This window comes from Panthera onca, chromosome F2 (genome assembly GCF_046562875.1).
Source record: "Panthera onca isolate mPanOnc1 chromosome F2, mPanOnc1 haplotype 2, whole genome shotgun sequence".
NCBI classification, from domain to species: domain Eukaryota; kingdom Metazoa; phylum Chordata; class Mammalia; order Carnivora; family Felidae; genus Panthera; species Panthera onca.
In genome coordinates, this window is record NC_138356.1 from 38,697,915 (window position 1) to 38,714,711 (window position 16,797).

At 40.5% G+C, this 16,797-nt stretch overlaps 1 protein-coding gene across 1 annotated transcript in view; it reads left to right on the top strand.

Moving 5' to 3' along the window:
* The first annotated feature begins 722 nt into the window (after nucleotides 1–722).
* Nucleotides 723–16,797, top strand: part of SLC26A7 (solute carrier family 26 member 7) — a 117,710-nt gene continuing 101,635 nt past the window's right edge. Inside the window, exons 1-2 of the mRNA XM_081792287.1 lie at nucleotides 723–856; nucleotides 993–1,300. Coding sequence (XP_081648413.1) covers nucleotides 1,108–1,300 — 193 coding nt within the window. The 5' untranslated portion in view covers nucleotides 723–856; nucleotides 993–1,107. The remainder of the gene's footprint in view (nucleotides 857–992; nucleotides 1,301–16,797) is intronic.

Sequence of the window (16,797 nt, forward strand, 5' to 3'; positions counted from 1 at the left end):
GGACAGGGGGAAACAATCATAAACTAAAAATCTTTGACAGCCTGTCTGTTCTATTATAAAATGTAACACCCTATCTAAAAAAGAGAAATCTCCCAATGGTCGTGTGAAAAGAGGGCAGCACCACACAAAAATCTGGGGATACTTCAAACAGTAGTTTGAACAATACATTATTCCTTGAGAAATTCCAGTTACTTAGCATGAGTGTGAGAATTATATGGTTTGGAGAAATCGAGAAAACTGAATGAACGATTTCAGAGACAGGGAAGAACTATTGCCACAAATATTTGTTCATAGTTTATAGTGATGCTTATTTTCTCAGCCCATGAGATGAAATTTCACTTTGTTTATGAGACTGGCTATTCTGTTCTCAGGCTGGGCAGTGGCCGTCTGAATGTTTCTGTATGAATGAAAAGCTCATCTTCCAGGGAATAAAAAAGATAAGGACATTTAGCAACACCTTCTTATTTTTCTGAATTTTGTAGAACTGGTAGTCGTCTGATGTATTGAAAATATGCACGTCCTCAAAAAGTAAGGCTAGATTGTCTGAATATATTTTGCACTATAAACCCCTCTGGCAGTTTTATGTTTTTGCACAGCTTGTAGGAGAGAGACTGGACTGGCTGAACGCTTCCTGGTTTCATTAGCATAACCCAGCCCACCTCCAACACACGCCCACAACTACCTCATTAGCCATTGGGAATGGAGCCAAAAACATAAGACTACAGTGAATATAAGGGGAATTACTGGCGAAAGAGCTCTAGACCAGCTTAACACTGAACCCATTACTTTTCCAAGATCAGAAAAATATTAGACTAACAGGAACCATTTCCCCGTCTTACTCAGATAAGGATTCAAGGTTTTAATCTATAGCTTTTAATCTAGACTAATTAGCTTCACCATAATAAGACATACAGCCTGGCTGCGTATATTTAAGTACTTCTGTTAATCTCTTTCCCTTTCTCCCTCTTTTATTGATTTATTTTTCTGGATAGCTTTGACATTGTAAACCACGGACGAATTGGAGTCTGGCATTGAAAAGAGGTGTTCTGCAACGATTTTTTTTTTCTTGTCTAAAGAAGTTTACTTCTACAAGAGAGAATCTGAAAAATGACAGGGGCAAAGAGGAAAAAGAAAAGCATGCTGTGGAGCAAGATGCATACCCCTCATTGTGAAGACTTTAAACAGTGGTGTAGAAGGCGGCTACCTATTCTGGAATGGGCACCACAATATAATCTGAGAGAAAACCTGGTTCCAGACACCATGTCTGGGATAATGTTGGCAGTTCAACAGGTGACACAAGGTAATGTACTGCATTTGATTTTCCTGTTTTAAGCAGAATAGATGTCACTTTGCTTTCTTGGAAGAGTATTATGACCCATGATCTATAATTTAGCTAGTGAAATGGACACTTAATTAATTGTGGGAAAATAAGCGCATTGACTGTCTATATACAAAAGCTTTCCTAGTTGTCTTTTTTTTTCTATTTTTCAAAGCTATTAAACACTGAACCAATTTTTGAATGGTAATATTACATATTTGCAATGTTAAAATTCATACTATATAAGTGTAAAAGATCAGTAATTGTGGGAGAATGAATTTTTATAGCTTGACCTTACTGATACAGTTTGTTACTTTCACTGAGTCAAGCTATAAAATATCTCCTGGCTTGAACATATCGTTTGTAAACCTAATTAGCAGCACACAATTACCTGTTGTAGCCTTGAGAGTCGCTATAAGCAAGGAACAGAGCTTTCTGTACATAAAGGAGGCTCTTTGCCAAAACCATTATTTGCAAAGAGAATCCTGTGTGTCCTTAGAGCTTGTATTTTACTGTGCATGTTGATTTAATTCTGTATCACATTACATACTGTATTTATTTCTCAATAAGAAATTTAAACTGGTGAGAAGTCTGAGTTTAACTTTCCCAAAACAGATTCTAAGTGGTATTCTGGATTTTGATACATAGGTGTTTCTCTTGGTGAAAGCTTTAAGTTAAGTAATGTGTACATGTGTGTGAACATGTGTGTGTGTGCATGCGTTTTCCTTAAAGATATATTTATTGCATTATTACTATTATTTTGCTAATTCAAGTAATAATTTCCTACCTGTAGCACAGAAGGGAACCAATTTCTCAACCTTGAAAATTTGGAACACTTTCCTTGGCATAGACTCTGTAGATTTATATTTCCTTGCAGTTTCACTACATCCCTAGCTTGAACTATTATTCATTCTGTTAAATTATAAGCACTCTTTTAATTGAATTATTCTGTAGCTGGAACAAACTGGTTTGTGTATTTGTGTTTTTAGTATGATTAGGACCATCTGCACTGGTGGCTTTACTTTAAGATCCATAAGACTATCATACTTTATGGGATTCCATTTCCCTGAATAGTCTAATATTACATTTTTTAATGACCATTTCGCCAATAGTGAAGCATGGTAATCTTTAATAAAACTGCAAAGTAAATAATAAGTTAGGGCATTCTGAGTCCTGTTTTTATTCAGTTTTAAATTCAAAATGTGACACTACTGTGTACTTTGAATCTAAGCGATTGACTTCCAAGGGCTTTTTCACCAGATAGTTTTAGTATAAATTTATAAATTTATTTTGCTTTAATGTAATGTAAAGTGAAAGAGAAATCTATTTTTTAAATAGTTTGCTTTGTCATCTCTATAGAATATCAAGTTAATAAGGAAATCTGGGGATATGATAAAGATGTCTGTGATACACCCTTAGCAAGAGTATTTATGTGTAAGTCTTTGGTAGTTAATTGTATGGCTTTCATTTAGATAGAGATTTTGAGGGATTTTGTTTTATGAGTCATATATTTCATTGGTTATAAAGAAACACATTGGCCAGCCCCTGACTGATGGGAAGCACAAAGCTTACTCAGCCCTGTGTCTTGAAAAGTTATGGATCTGGCTGTTGGTTCTCTTGGAAAGCTACCAGTGATTGGGCAAGGCTATGCCGCTAGAAAGAACTTGAAGGTTTTCGTTGATGTATGAAAAGACAGATTCTTCAAAAAGTACCTATTCTTTTGAAAACAATTCTCTTAAACTTTCTCATGCTTACCCACCATGGAGAGATAAAAAGTGAAATATAGGTTACCATTGTTATAAGGGGCACCGTGCTAAGCCCCTGTGTTCATTGTCCTCCCCTTTCCTAACAAAAGCCCAAGAGATAGCAGTCTCTTCTTCATTTTCCATATGAGAAAATGGAGGTTTAGAAAAGCAAGTAATTTTCCCTGGATCTCATACCTGATAAGTGGTAGAATGAGGGCTTGATTCCAAAGCCAACACTTTTAACATTTTATACTTTATGTTCTACACTGCCAAGATAACTAGACTTTTTCATAATACCAATGTTATTGGTAATAAAAGACATTCCTTTGGAAAGGTATGAGTATTCCTCCCTTCAAATTACTTTTTCATTTAGGTTTCATCCCTGAAGTTTTTAGACTCAAAGGTGAGTGATGAAGAAAATAACTACAGTGGAATATACAGTAAGAATGGCATTTAGATATCATTAGCTTCTATTTATGTGAGTATAGGCACTCATTACCAGCTCCATTTCTTTAGGAAAATTGGAAGAAAGGGGTAATTTTTGCTTTTGCATCATAACACAATAGAAACAAATACCTGTTTTCCCTCTGCTGATCTTGGAAGCAGCTTTTCAGTTACTCGGTATAGTTGAATTATGTGAAATAGTTGAATCAAACATTTTTTGACCTATAAATATGGAAAGTTATATGGTTCAATCCAGTAGTTTTTCATTCTTCTCTCTCTAGAAATGTCTTTAAAATTGAGAAGGATAATGGAAACTAACATTTGAATGTATTCTATATGTCAGATATTTTAAATTATGTATTTTAAATCGCTTTACTAAAGATTTCCCAATTGTTAAATATCGATGATTATCAGTCACTATCGTATTTGACTCACGTATAGTATTTTACGTATTGAGTATACTCCTTCTAAGACTTTCTTCTCTTGGTTTTGAGACATTGCTCTTTCATTTTTCTCCTACCACGTCTCTGGCCTTCTCTTCTTGCGAGCCTCTGCAGCTTTTGCCTCTTCCTTAATCCACCCAAGCATCAGTGTCCAGGAGACTCAAACCCTGGCCTTCTTCTCCAAGAAGGCCTTAGGCTTTTTAATCTGCATAAGAGGGTTTAACTACCGTCAGCCTGCTAATGAAACTTTCTCCTAAACCCAAGATCCACATCTCCAATTGTACAAACCTAGACTTTTCTAAAAGCACTTCAACTGCAGCATTTAGTCTTCTAAAACAAACCGAATAGCACCACCATCCTAACTAGAATTATAATAATTAAAAATAATAACAGTAATTTTCAAGCACACATGTAAACGGTGTGGTAAGAACATTTGACATTGTATACAAAACTGAGACTCAGAGAGAATAAGTCACTTGCTTGAAGTCACACAGCAAATGAGTGGAAGAGTTAGGATCGGAACTCAAAAGAGTCTGGCTCCAGGAGTGTCTTATCTTACACCAGACTGCTTCTCATAGGGGGGGTCTCAAAAGTCATTCCCAACTCTTCGCTCTCTTTTGCCACTTAGCTCGTTAGCACACAGTCAGCCCCTAGGTTCTGTTACTTCCAGTCGCTGATTGTCTTTCCAACCACGTAGTCTTCTGCAGGCCTCCTGCTGCGGCCCTAGTTCACTGTCTGCGCCCTTGAAATCATTTTGTGGCCCTTCCTTCTCTGTCTCCTCCTGTAGGCCATGTTGCATACTGCAGCCAGAATGTGAACATCTGAACACATGTCTTCTCCTCTCTTTCCTCTTGGATAAAAGGCCAATTCTTCAGAATAATTTATTAGATCATTAACAATCTGGGGCCCTTGATACCAAGGTCTACTCAAAGAGGCCTCTCCTCTGAAAATCCCTCCCAATCTCCCGGGAAGATGCATTATTTTCTTCCCTCCTACTCCCTCTGTACTTTTTACCTATCTGCACGATAGGCCTTAGCAGATTGAGTTATAATATTTCGATACAACTCTTTCCACACTGGTCTGTAAGCTCTGGAAACAAAGGTAATGTTTCAATCTTTACTTTTTTACCAACTTGCGTGTTGCCTGTTGCATAGAAGTATGTTTTTAATAAATATTTGCTGGAAGTATTAAAAACAGTTTAGCTCCTGCAACCTCTGATTATTCCATAGTAGCATAGTGCCACTCGAGGAAGGAAATTAAATTTACATTTTTAGGTTTTCAGAAGAAATGCAACAGAGATACTAAGAGTAAGGAATACATTAAAAATATGAGTGAGTAATGTCTTCCAATTCCTTTTACTTTCCTGAAGTTACAAACTTGCAGCCCTCCAGACAAATCTGGTAAAAGATATATTTCCTTTCTTCCAAAACAATGTTAATTTTTTCTCCAGCCAACATCAACAAATATGAACAGTTCCTATATAAATCCAGATGCTTGACCTCTCTTGAAAAGGGTGAATACATGGCCATACGGGGCCCATATTCCCATTTGGCAAAGATCTGCTGGGCCTTCCTAGAGGCCACCCCCTTTAGACAGGGCATGCACTTTGCATTTTGCCAGTTTCTTCATCACTCACCCATTGCCACCCTTCCTGCTAGTATTCCTGTTACCTGCCCAGCCTGTGTCTGAATTTGTTTCGCCTGCCAAGACGAAACAAATTCAGATGTATGTTTTGTCAATGGTTTTGTCAATTTGCCTGATATGCCCCTAACTCATCCCTAAATAAAACCTTTACCGAGAGATTACATAAGATTAGGTTCTTAACTTAGATCCACAGAAGGTTTTTTTTTTTTTTTTTTTTTTGAGAGCGAGAGGGCGCAAGTGAGTGGGGGGTGCAGAGAGAGAGGGGGAGGGAGGGAAGTGGGGCTCATCTGAAGTAGGGTTTGAGTTCAACGGAAGTGGGGCTCGGATTCACAGAACCTTTAGGTCTGTGAACCTGGATTTATGTATTCCAATAGACTTCATTTCTTTATAACCCTTTGCATTTTCTGTTAATTATTTTTTAATTTTTTAACGTTTATTTACTTTTGAGAGAGACAGAGCACGAGTGGGGGAGGGGCAGAGAGAGCGGGAGTCACAGAATCCGAAAGCAGGCTCCAGACTCAGCTGTCCGCACAGAGCCTGACACTGGGCTTGAACTCACAAGCGGTGAGATCATGACTTGAGGTGAAGTCAGCCACTCAACTGACTGAGCCACCCAGGCACCCCTCTGTTAATTGTTTTAAAAAAAAAATTCTGGGAAGGAGTTCATAGGTGTTGCCAGAGTGCTAAAGAGGATTACACCTCCCCAAAGTAAATAAATAAAAGTATGGATGTCCTCATTTCAAAGGAAGAGAAACCTTAGATCACTCTTTCAGCATATTCAAATATTTCTTTGAAACAATGTGCATTTTAAAAAATCTTTAATAAATCTGGAAGCCCTCATCGCCACCAGCAGGTACAAGGCATTATAATCACATCTACCACAATAATCTGTAACTGACATTTTGGGGGACCTCACTACAGAATGTGTTTTGAAGATGAGCAAACATCCTAGAGAATGTCATTAACTTAAAACATATCGCAAACATGGTGGGCAACCTGAGCAGTACAAGACTGTACTCCCTAGAGTACCTAGTCCACATTTTAGCCTGAACAAGCACTTGGGGGAAATAGTTTCTTTGTTTCCAACCTGAAAACTCAAGCACCGAGACAGGGAGGAGACCTAAATGCACGACTTGCCATGTAAGAAGCTAATCCACTGAGAAGGAATATGAGAATGTTTTGCCTTGCATTCCAAGGGATCACCTAGAAATTTTGTTCCCAAACCATGAAAATTTTATGCTGCCATAGGGTTGCCTGATGTTCAAACCACAGTGTTCTGGGCCGCAGACAAAAGATGGATATTCCTTATAATTATGCAGAATGTGTGGCATTGCTGGCACCGAAACACATGTGTGGAAGCCGAGCCTCGTTGCACTCCTGAGGGCAGCTTAGTGACATGTGGAACAGTAAGTGGAAACTCCTGAAGCGTCCTGCATTGGGAAGATGAAAGGCTTGTCTGGGAATTTTCCCCTGCGTGGTCTCAGCTTTGAGGATACAGAATCCTAGCATTAGTGATATATCTCTAACCTAACCCCCTTAATCACTAGTTCTCCCTGCTAGTAACTTTTCTCTCCTCCAGACCAAGGGGCAGCAAAATATTGCCAAGCAAGTCTCAAGTATACTTGTCCTGACCCTTATGAAAATACGCCCACCGGTTAGTAACACTTTGCTGACTTTTCTCTTCCATTTCAATCTATGCCCTGACCTCGCCTCACAGTATAACTTCAGGCTTCATTTGACACTCCTGGTTTTCTTTTTCTTCTTCTTAAGTGTAAAGTGATGATGATCTGTATATTAAAGGGTCATTTACATACTTCTGCCCTTAGAGGAATGCTCTTTATAGTGTTTAGAGTTGTTCCCATGGCAGAATCATGACCTTTCCTTTTAGGGTGTGGAGAATTTAGCAAGGTTTGCAACAAAATAGATTGGCAGTGAGTGTGAAGATAAAGTGTGTGGCCTGTTTGGAGCAGACTTCTGTTTTTGCCAGCTGGGATCCATCCTTGCTCCTGTTAATGACTATATCTTGGATTGTTTTTGAAGAAACAACCTCTCTTCCATTTTTAGTATATGTGGTTTAGTATATGTGTATATGAGGTTGTAATTTTGGCTCTAGTGATGGAGTCTAGGCTCATCAGTGGGTTAAGTCCCCCTCAACCAGGATTCTCAAACCTGTAGATCTATTGGGGGAGGGGGGTGCCTGGGTGGCTTAGTCTGTTAAGTGTCCGACTTTGGCTCAGGTCATGATCTCATAGTTCGTGGGTTTGAGCCCCACATCGGGCTCTGTGCTGACAGTTAAGAGCCTGGAGCCTGCTTCGGATTCTGTGTCTCCCTCTCTCTCTCTCTGCCCCTCTCCCACTCACCTCTGTCTCTCTCTCTCTCAAAAATAAACATTAAAAAAAAAAACAAAACCCTGCAGATCCATTGGAATCACGTTAGGGCTTAAAAGAATACTGGTACCTGGGTGCCATTGTCAGGCAATTGTCAAATTTCCTGGGAGTGGTTTCCAGACATTGAGACATTATGTTTTTTCCTTTTATAAGTTGTCCCAGATTCTGTTGTGTAACGGTGTTGAGAACTGGGTGCAGACGCAGTGATTGCCCCGGTGAGAGCTTGTGGCTCAAGTCTTGGTCGTTGGTACAATCCCCTACATCAGGCCAGGGACTGGTTCATGGATGAGATCTGCCACCTAGGCACAAGGGCACGGATTTACTATGCCACAAGTCAGTCACTTTTTGTTTTAAAATGGTAACAGTAATACAGATGACCTGATTGGTCCATCAATCTGGATCCCAGGGCATCCTGGGATTGTAGTGGGGGCAGCTGGCAGTGAGGATGATGTGCCTTTATAGCTTCCCAGGACCTCTGCAGCCTGAAAATGAAGCCAACCCAGCAAAGAGCATAGCAGAGAGAAACAGTCCTGAAGACAGCTAGCATACCCTGAACTTTTTACTTGCATGTGCAAATTGCTTAATTAGTGGGGGTGCCTGGGTGGCTCAGTCAGTTAAGCATCTGGCTTTGGCTCAGGTCATGATCTCGTGGTTTATGGGTTTGAGCCCCACATCTGGCTCTGGGCTGACAGCTCAGAGCCTGGAGCCTGCTTCCGATTCTTTGTCTCCCTCTCTCTCTGCCCCTCCCCCAGTCGCGTTCTTTTTCTCGCTCTCTTTCTCTTTTTCTCACACAAAAATAAACATTAAGAAAATTAAAGTGTTTAAGTTGAGTTAAACTACACATTTGAGAATTGTTACAATTTAAATATTGCACATTTTTTTCTAATTCTACAGAACCTGGCAAGATAGATATCATTGTATTTTATATTTTTCTGAGAAGGGGGGGTTTGAGGCTCAGAACACTAGATCACTTGCCCCCAGTTCTAGCGCTGCTTAAGAGGGGCTCAGGCCTGATTCTGCCAGGCTCCATCCCTCATCCCTCACTGCCTTCTGTTCCCCTGTTAGTTCAGGTATAACAGATAGAGGACCGAACGTGGGCAAAAGAATGCCCGAGCCTCCCTTAAGCCCCTCAGGTGCCCCTACCCATGATAACACCTTGCTTGATAAAATAAAACCCAGAGATTCTGGTTGAGAGTGGAAGAGGGCTCTGCCACTGGGAAGAAATACCCGGACCAGGGCTCCTGCTCTCTTCCTTCAGAGCTTCTCGCTGCCCTCTGTTAGACTTGCTTCAGATGAGAGAGGGAGAGGACACGTGCTGTAACACTGGCCCGAGCATCAACGAACAATGGCTTTCACCATGTGGTGGAAGGAACACAGGGATAAGCTGTTTGGATGAGACTTTACTAAAGGCTAAGGGGCAATAAAAGGGAAAGATGGAGTGTCATGGGTTTGTAACCAGGCTTACTCGTCTTCACTCGGTTTATTCCCCTTCATCTCAGCTCTGCTCTCCTCCATCACAGTAGATGCCGTCTCTAACCCTCACCACCCCTGCCCAGAGCACCACGGTGGACATTTGTCCTTTGCCATTCTGAGTCTAAGAGAAGGCCTACCTAGAGCTCTTCTAACTTTTCTGACCTTGGAGATGTCTGCCCACCAGGCATGACTCTACTCCCTCCGTAGCCATGAGCTCAGAGGCATAGGTCTGTCTCAGCTTAACACCATTTCTATAAATAAAAAACACAAAAGCGTGTTTCTCTAGTCTTTGTTCTTGATCAGCTTTTCCCCGTACATTTTGTTTTTCATGAGCTAATCCATTTCCATGGTTTCAATTGCCACTTTTCTGCTGGTGAATTGTAAAAATGTATTTCTAGCCCAAGTTTCTCTTTTTAGTTCTAGCTCTAAATATCCGGCTGCATATTGAACACCATCTTAATGTCTCCCAGGGACATATTTACAACTGGACACATCATTTTCCCTCTCAAAATCAGTCCTTATCCTCTGTTCTGCATTATACTGAAAGTCACCCCCATCTACCCAATTGTCTATGCAGGAGTCTGGGGATGATCCTAATTGCCTTTTCCCCTTCACAACCGTTATTCAATTAAGGAGGTTCTCTAAATTCTTTCTTCTGAATGTCTCTCAAATATACCTCATGCCCACTGTCCTTGTGACAACTTCCTCAGTGTTAATAGATATTGTAACATTTGCGGAATGCTTAAAATAATGCCATAAAGGGTACTAAACTAAAGGTGTATTATATGAATCGATCTTCAGAATAACCTAAGAGTTTGAGACCATTATTATCTATATTTTACAGATGAAGGAAGGAGAATTAGTTTGCTTGTAGTGCCAAGTAATACAGTTTCTATAAAGCAGAGGGAGCATCTAAATGCTTGTCTTTCTGATCCTGAGCCCATGCTCTGATCTTCATTAAAAGCCACCATCATTCCTTCCACGCCAGTTAGACAGTCTTCTTGTTTATGGTTTTGGGTCTCTGTGATCTATTTCAAACTGCCCCAGAATTCTTTTTGAGTTAGATAGTGGAGATCTTTGTCTTAAGTTGCTTCAGCCGCACCTTTGCTGATGGCTTTTGGACCTTTTTTGGTGTTTCACTCTATACAGCATCCTTGCTTTACACCATCTTGTTGGTCTCTCTCACTTCCCCTCCCTTCCCTCAGCAATGAAAGTCCTGAGTCCTAGGAAACCCTTTCAGCTCCTATCAAAGTATTTGGCACATAGTAGGTAGGTACTCAAATGTTTGTTGACAGTGAAAAATCATAATTGAGATGATAGGACAGAATTTTCCTGGGTCCACTCTCCTTTTGGTGGCTACTCTCCCCGTGGAAACTTTCAGTCTCTTACGGTTTCTGATATTTAAGCTCGTAGGTCCGTTGATCCTGAAGCTTCTTGGTCCTGGTAATTCTTTATTTTCACGTTTGTGAGCTACCACCTGTGTAAGCAGCCCTGGGATAACAGAACGATGTAATTTGCCTTAACCCCTCTAGTGATTAGAACCAATGATCTTTGATTAACGATCTTTGTCTATGAACCTAGAGAATGTGTGTCTATGGGAATTTTGTTTGCATATAGTTGTGGTTCTTGAACATATGTAAATTGACTCTGGGAGACCCATTTGTAATATCGCTGAGCCCTGAGCCCACTGATGCTGTGAACCAGACAGCTGATTATACTGTGGTTTGCTAATAACAATTCTAAGACCACGACAAACCAGTTACCGGAGGGAAGTAACTTTCATCATTACCCACACAGTTTGGGTTTGATTTCTTATGTGTAGTTCTTGGAAGTGCCTAGTGCCACCTAATTATTTTGTTTTCAAGAATACTAATCTGTCTTCCTAGGGTGCTTTATTCATTTCTATTAAAAAACATACTTGAAAGACTACGCAGTATTTTGCTATGTTCTTGGAAAGAGACAGAGAAGTATAAGACAACACTCCAGCCCACAAGGGCCTTATTATTTTTTCCTTCCTCAGAAATTCGTACAAAGTATATGAGAATATGATCTTGTTATTCAGCCTTGAAGATCTCAATCTGGTGTGGCTATGTAAGGGTGGGAACATTTTCTTAATGGAAGTTTGTAGAGTATTGGTTTCAGCCACTTTCTGCTGTGAGTAGGTTGCATAATCTAGGCAGCTGCCAAAGAATTCTGTATTTTTATTTAGGAACATGAAAAGTGGTACCAGCCCATCTATATAACAAAACATGAAATGAAGAGTTGGTGGTAAAAACTGGTCCAATAAAGAGACCAAAGTGGCAGTCTTGACAAGCTGGCAAGACTGGATTAGTGCAGACATATGGCATTATAGGAGTTGGCACTTTAAGAAATCAAGTCCTGCTAATCACTCTTTCTCTGGAGAGGATGGCAAGGAAACTATATACACAGGTAACATTTGGGGAAGGGCAATCAGTGACCCGCTTTATTAGCTGCGCTGGTGTTGAGTGTTTAAAGCATAGCTCTCGCTAAGCTGGATTGTATCAAAAACAACTTGAACCTGAGATCAAAGAGGTCTTCTCTCTTGTAAAGCTAAGGTTTGGATGTGCTTGTGAAAAGAGAGTGAGAGAGAGGTATGCTAGAACTTACCTTGAGGCAAGCCCTGGTCTTTTTGTCATATTAGGAGCATGGATGAAGAAATAGTGGAAGAGAAAAAATGTACATGTATGAACATACCTTTACCCATTAAGCAATGTGGCCTCAGGTTAAGAGTACACTTATTACAATGAGCACTGAGTAATGTATGGAATTGTTGAATCACTGTATTTTACACCTGAAACTAACACTCTTTGTTAATTATACTGGAGTATAATTTGTATAATTAAATACTGGAGTATAATTTGTTAATTAAAAACAAAAGGAATGAGGCCTCATAAGAGTGTTCAACTCTGGCCTCTCCAATTAGCAGCCCTCCTTTTGGGTGGGGGAGGTGGAGGGTGGTAGGGAGAAAGGGTCTGGGAACTTCTGCTCTACCCTTTGAACTGAGGTTGTATCTGTAACCTGGGAGAGGTTGGATAGACTCAGGACATTTGAGAAGGTAGGATTGAGGTCAGGCTCAAGAAGCTTAGTTAAGACATACAAATTCATCCTGGTAGGTGTAAAGTTTAGTACCTGGATGTCAACCAGTGGGAGCAAGACATAAAAGGTCAACCTGGGAAATAAAGTGTCAGAGCTAAGATAAATACAGGAGCAACTCAGGATTAGAACCTGGGTCCAAGATTCTGGGTAGAAAGGGTCTGAGTTACAGTCTAGGAAGCCAGCAGAATGGAGAGATCTCAGAGTCTTTTCTAATTTTCTTTTTTCAAAAAAAAAATTTTTAATGTTTATTTATTTTTGAGAGAGAGAGAGAGAAAGAGAGAGTGCATGAGTGGAGGAGGGACAGAGAGAGAGGACACACAGACACTGAAGCAGGCTCCAGACTCTGAGCTGTCAGCACAGAGCCTGGCACAGGGCTTGAACTCCTAAATGAGGAGATCATGACCTGAGATAAAGTCGGACGCTCAACCGACTGAGCCACCCATGCGCCCCTCTAATTTTCTACCCAGTATATGAGCAGGCTTCAAATTTTGGTGGGTGCACTTGAGCCCATGGGAGGCAGTGAGAAAAGGCACTTGGCTGGCAAAGACAAGTAAGGGAAGAAGCATGAGCCAGCATTTAATGTAAAGTGGGAAGAAAGTTCTTGTCTCTGCTGCTTCCTGGCCTCATGTGTTGTCTAGAGGGGTGTTATGGAAACTTGGTCCTCAAAAGGGTGTTATGGAAACTTGGTCCTCAAAAAAAAAAAAAAAAAAAAAAAACAAAGACAAAAGAAAACAACACTGAAAGATGCCAAGGGGCAATTCCTGTTCAGATTTACTCAGCTAGAGTGTTGAAGGGGAAGGAACATCAGGACCTGTGAGAAGTCTTAAATCTCCCAGTCATACTCTGCCCAGTGTGGTCAGTACCTGCTAAAAAACTGGCCTTCAGTACCCTTGGGTTGGTACTGGCCTCTGCAGTGAACTGTTTAATAACCTCATTTCCTGACCTGTTTACAGTCTTCTTGACTACTTGACCTTGTTTATGCCTTCATCCCTCTGATAACCAGTGTCTTTCTTTGTCTTTGATTCTTTGTTTCTCTCCTCATACCCTTTGTTTCTCTGGGTAAATGTATCATTTCATTTCAAGGACCCTTTTGGTCTGTATCAGATCCCCAGTGAAAAAGATCCCAGTATTTTGCTCAACACATAATAGTTTCCTTATAAATGGAAATATTTCTTATTATGTTCCTTAACAATAGATCTCACAATCTAATTCAAACCTAGACACAAAAGCACTTATACTGATTTTGGTAGTAGTACAAATAAAGAATATACAAGTGTGGTAACAGCATTGATAACGTGATCAACTCTCACTGCAGTGGGATTGAGGTTTGTAGTTAGGGAACATTTCAAGAAGAAATTACACTTTAACTGGATCTTGAAGGCTAGATGAGAGTTTCTCAGGTAATTTATAGATGAAGGGTGCTATGGATAAAGGAAAAACATGCAATGATAAGAATAAAAGAACACAGTTTGTTTAAATACTCATCAGTAATTTAATTTGGTGGGAGTTGTAGCTGGAGAGGATAGCAGGGTCCAGATCACAAAAAGCTTGAATAACATGGACAAAGTGTTTGGGCTTATTTTCCAAGGTGATGGAGGGCCTTGGTGGATCTTGAGGTATGCCAGGGTGTGACAGAGGTTTGTGTTCTTGAATAATCACTCTGGCAACAGCTTATATTACATGCTTAACAAGGCAAGAAACTAGTTAGGAAAGACTCGTTAGGAGAAATTCTATCCAGGAAAGGAAGCACTGTGGTCTGAACAGACCAAGGCAAAAGTTGTGGCGGGAAAATAGAAGGGACAGAGTTGCCAGTATTAAGTGGAGTAGGTGCAGTTTGCTCCGTGCTCTGTGATGGGAGGGTGAAAAAGAGAACATTGTTGATAATTCCTAGATTCTTGAATTGGAAGACTAATGAAGGTGATGCCCTTTTCTGAAATAGGGCATAAATAAATAAGGAATGCCAGTATGTGATTTTGTTTTGTGTTTAATGCGTGTTGTTCCGTCCTTATGGAGGGATTGGTGGTGGGAGGGACCAAAATAAACAATTTCCATCTTGGATTTGTTATGTGAGTGCCTGTAGAATCTCTGGTTGATGTCCATTTGGGTCTGGGGTTTAGGAGAGATATCACTAGCGTGTATATATTTGAAACAATTGGCTCTTCTCCATGTCATTGTGAGGGGTCATGATGTATCTCATCAAGAAAATCACAAGGTGTACAAAAATGTTTTAGCCGTTGTAGAAAGTGGGTAAAAAAAATCAGTTTCGTATATATGAGGTGGTTATAGTCAATGGGATTGGATGGGGATAATTCATTAGTTTGTAGAACAAAAAGAGGAACCAGAATGGAAGCAACTTTGGGGAATCTGACATTTAAGTGGCTGAGAAGCTAGCCAAGGGGAATGAGAAGATGTGGTCCCTTAGCATCATGGTGCTCTGGGAGCCAGTGGGTAAGAGTTCTAAGTGTGGTTGATGTGATAAAATGTATGTATGAAACATAGAGTTCTCAGGACGTGAAGAATAAACCAAAAATGTGAAACTTTATGAGAGCCCTGGAAAATATTTTTAGTAATAAACTCAGGTATACCACAACAAAGTGCTTTGCAACTCTTCAGGAATGCGGGCAACTTGCGGAACAAAAAAAATGCTACCTATCCTCAACTCCTACTTCAATTAATTCTTGCCTTCCAGTAAAACTTTTTGTGATTTTGGCTCCCGTGTTTTTCTATCTTCTCTGAACTTTGACCACACTGATCATTGTATAAACTGCACATATAATTGTTCAATTGTTTCAGGCAAGGGCCTTCTAATTCATATCTCATGACCCTTTACATGTCTAATGGAATTGACGGTGGATTTGGGTACACAGTAAAAGGTTACAAGTACTTATAGAGTAACTGTCAGAAAGACCTCGGTTTTGAATTTCAACTACATCACTTGGGCAACTTCTTTCGCTGCTCTAAGGTGAAGTCTTCCTAGGTGTAGAATAGGAATAATAACACCTAGTAGATAGACTTACTTTGGGGGTTAAATGAGAGAAAATCAAGTGCTCAGGACAGAATCTAGCACAAAAGAGGTGTTCAGTAAATGCTGTTATTTCAATGCTATAATTGCTACTTTCTATTTCCCATGAGAACGTAAACTCCAGAAAGGTGGGGTTTTTTATCTGGGTTGTTCATTGATGTAGCTCAAGTGGCTGGCACGTAGTAGGTGTCTCATTGTAGGCAGATGCTTTTCTACATCTCATTTTAGCTCTGCTACTTGAGGGTAAAAGGAAGGTAAGAAGATGGAAGATATCAGTTTTGCCTGAAATCTCCCAGAACAATTAAGCTAGAGGAATTCTAGGCATCTTACAAAATGTTAAAGGTGCCCTCCCAAATTTGCCAAGAGGGTGCTTCAAATCTTACTTCTAGATGTTACTGGTGTCATTTGCTAGACAGATATCATTTAACATCTGCAGGTACTCTGTGCATGGGTGTGCTAAGATTCTCTCTCTCTCCCACTTACCTTTCCTCCCCCCGCCTACCTGGTTAAAAGACAGAAATAGAAGTGAAAACAGACAAATCCAAAAGGGAATGGGAAGAGATGCCAAATAGCTGAGTTGTCATTTTAGGCTCATTGTATCATTCTCTTTGGGTCTCAATGCCTGTGAGCCAGCATGTTTGTCCAAAACTGGGTAAAAGAACATTTCAGTGAGTATTTGTATCCTATGGGTTCATGATCACTCTGCTTTCGCTTGTTGTGTATAAACTGGGGGTATTGCTGGAAGACGGCACTGTGCAGACAGCAGACAGAAGGATCATCATTATTGCTTTGGTACGATTTATGTGGCCAAGCCGCCTGCGTCTCTGAGGCTGCAGTATGTGAGCAGGGAGTGCCAGCCCGGACCGCGGCTGTCGGCGCTGGTCTGCACAGACAAGGGCTCCTCAGTTTTGTCTGGAGTCGGAGATTAGCGACGGGTGCCTTTCCTCTGCTCAGCATTTCCTCATTTTCACGTGGGCCCTACTGTTTGCTCTTAACACACTTAGCCACTTGAAACTGGTGAGCTAATGAATCCTTTCCGGAAGTAGCTGGATGATCTTTAAGTAGTGAATTAACCCTCTCAGAGCAGGGTGGCTGCACCTAATCCATTTTTGAAGCGACTGAGGCCATCACACCCTGAAAAGTGTTGCAATCTTACGTGCATGGTCTGATGTTTACTTACATAATTATGTCACTAAAGCTAAGG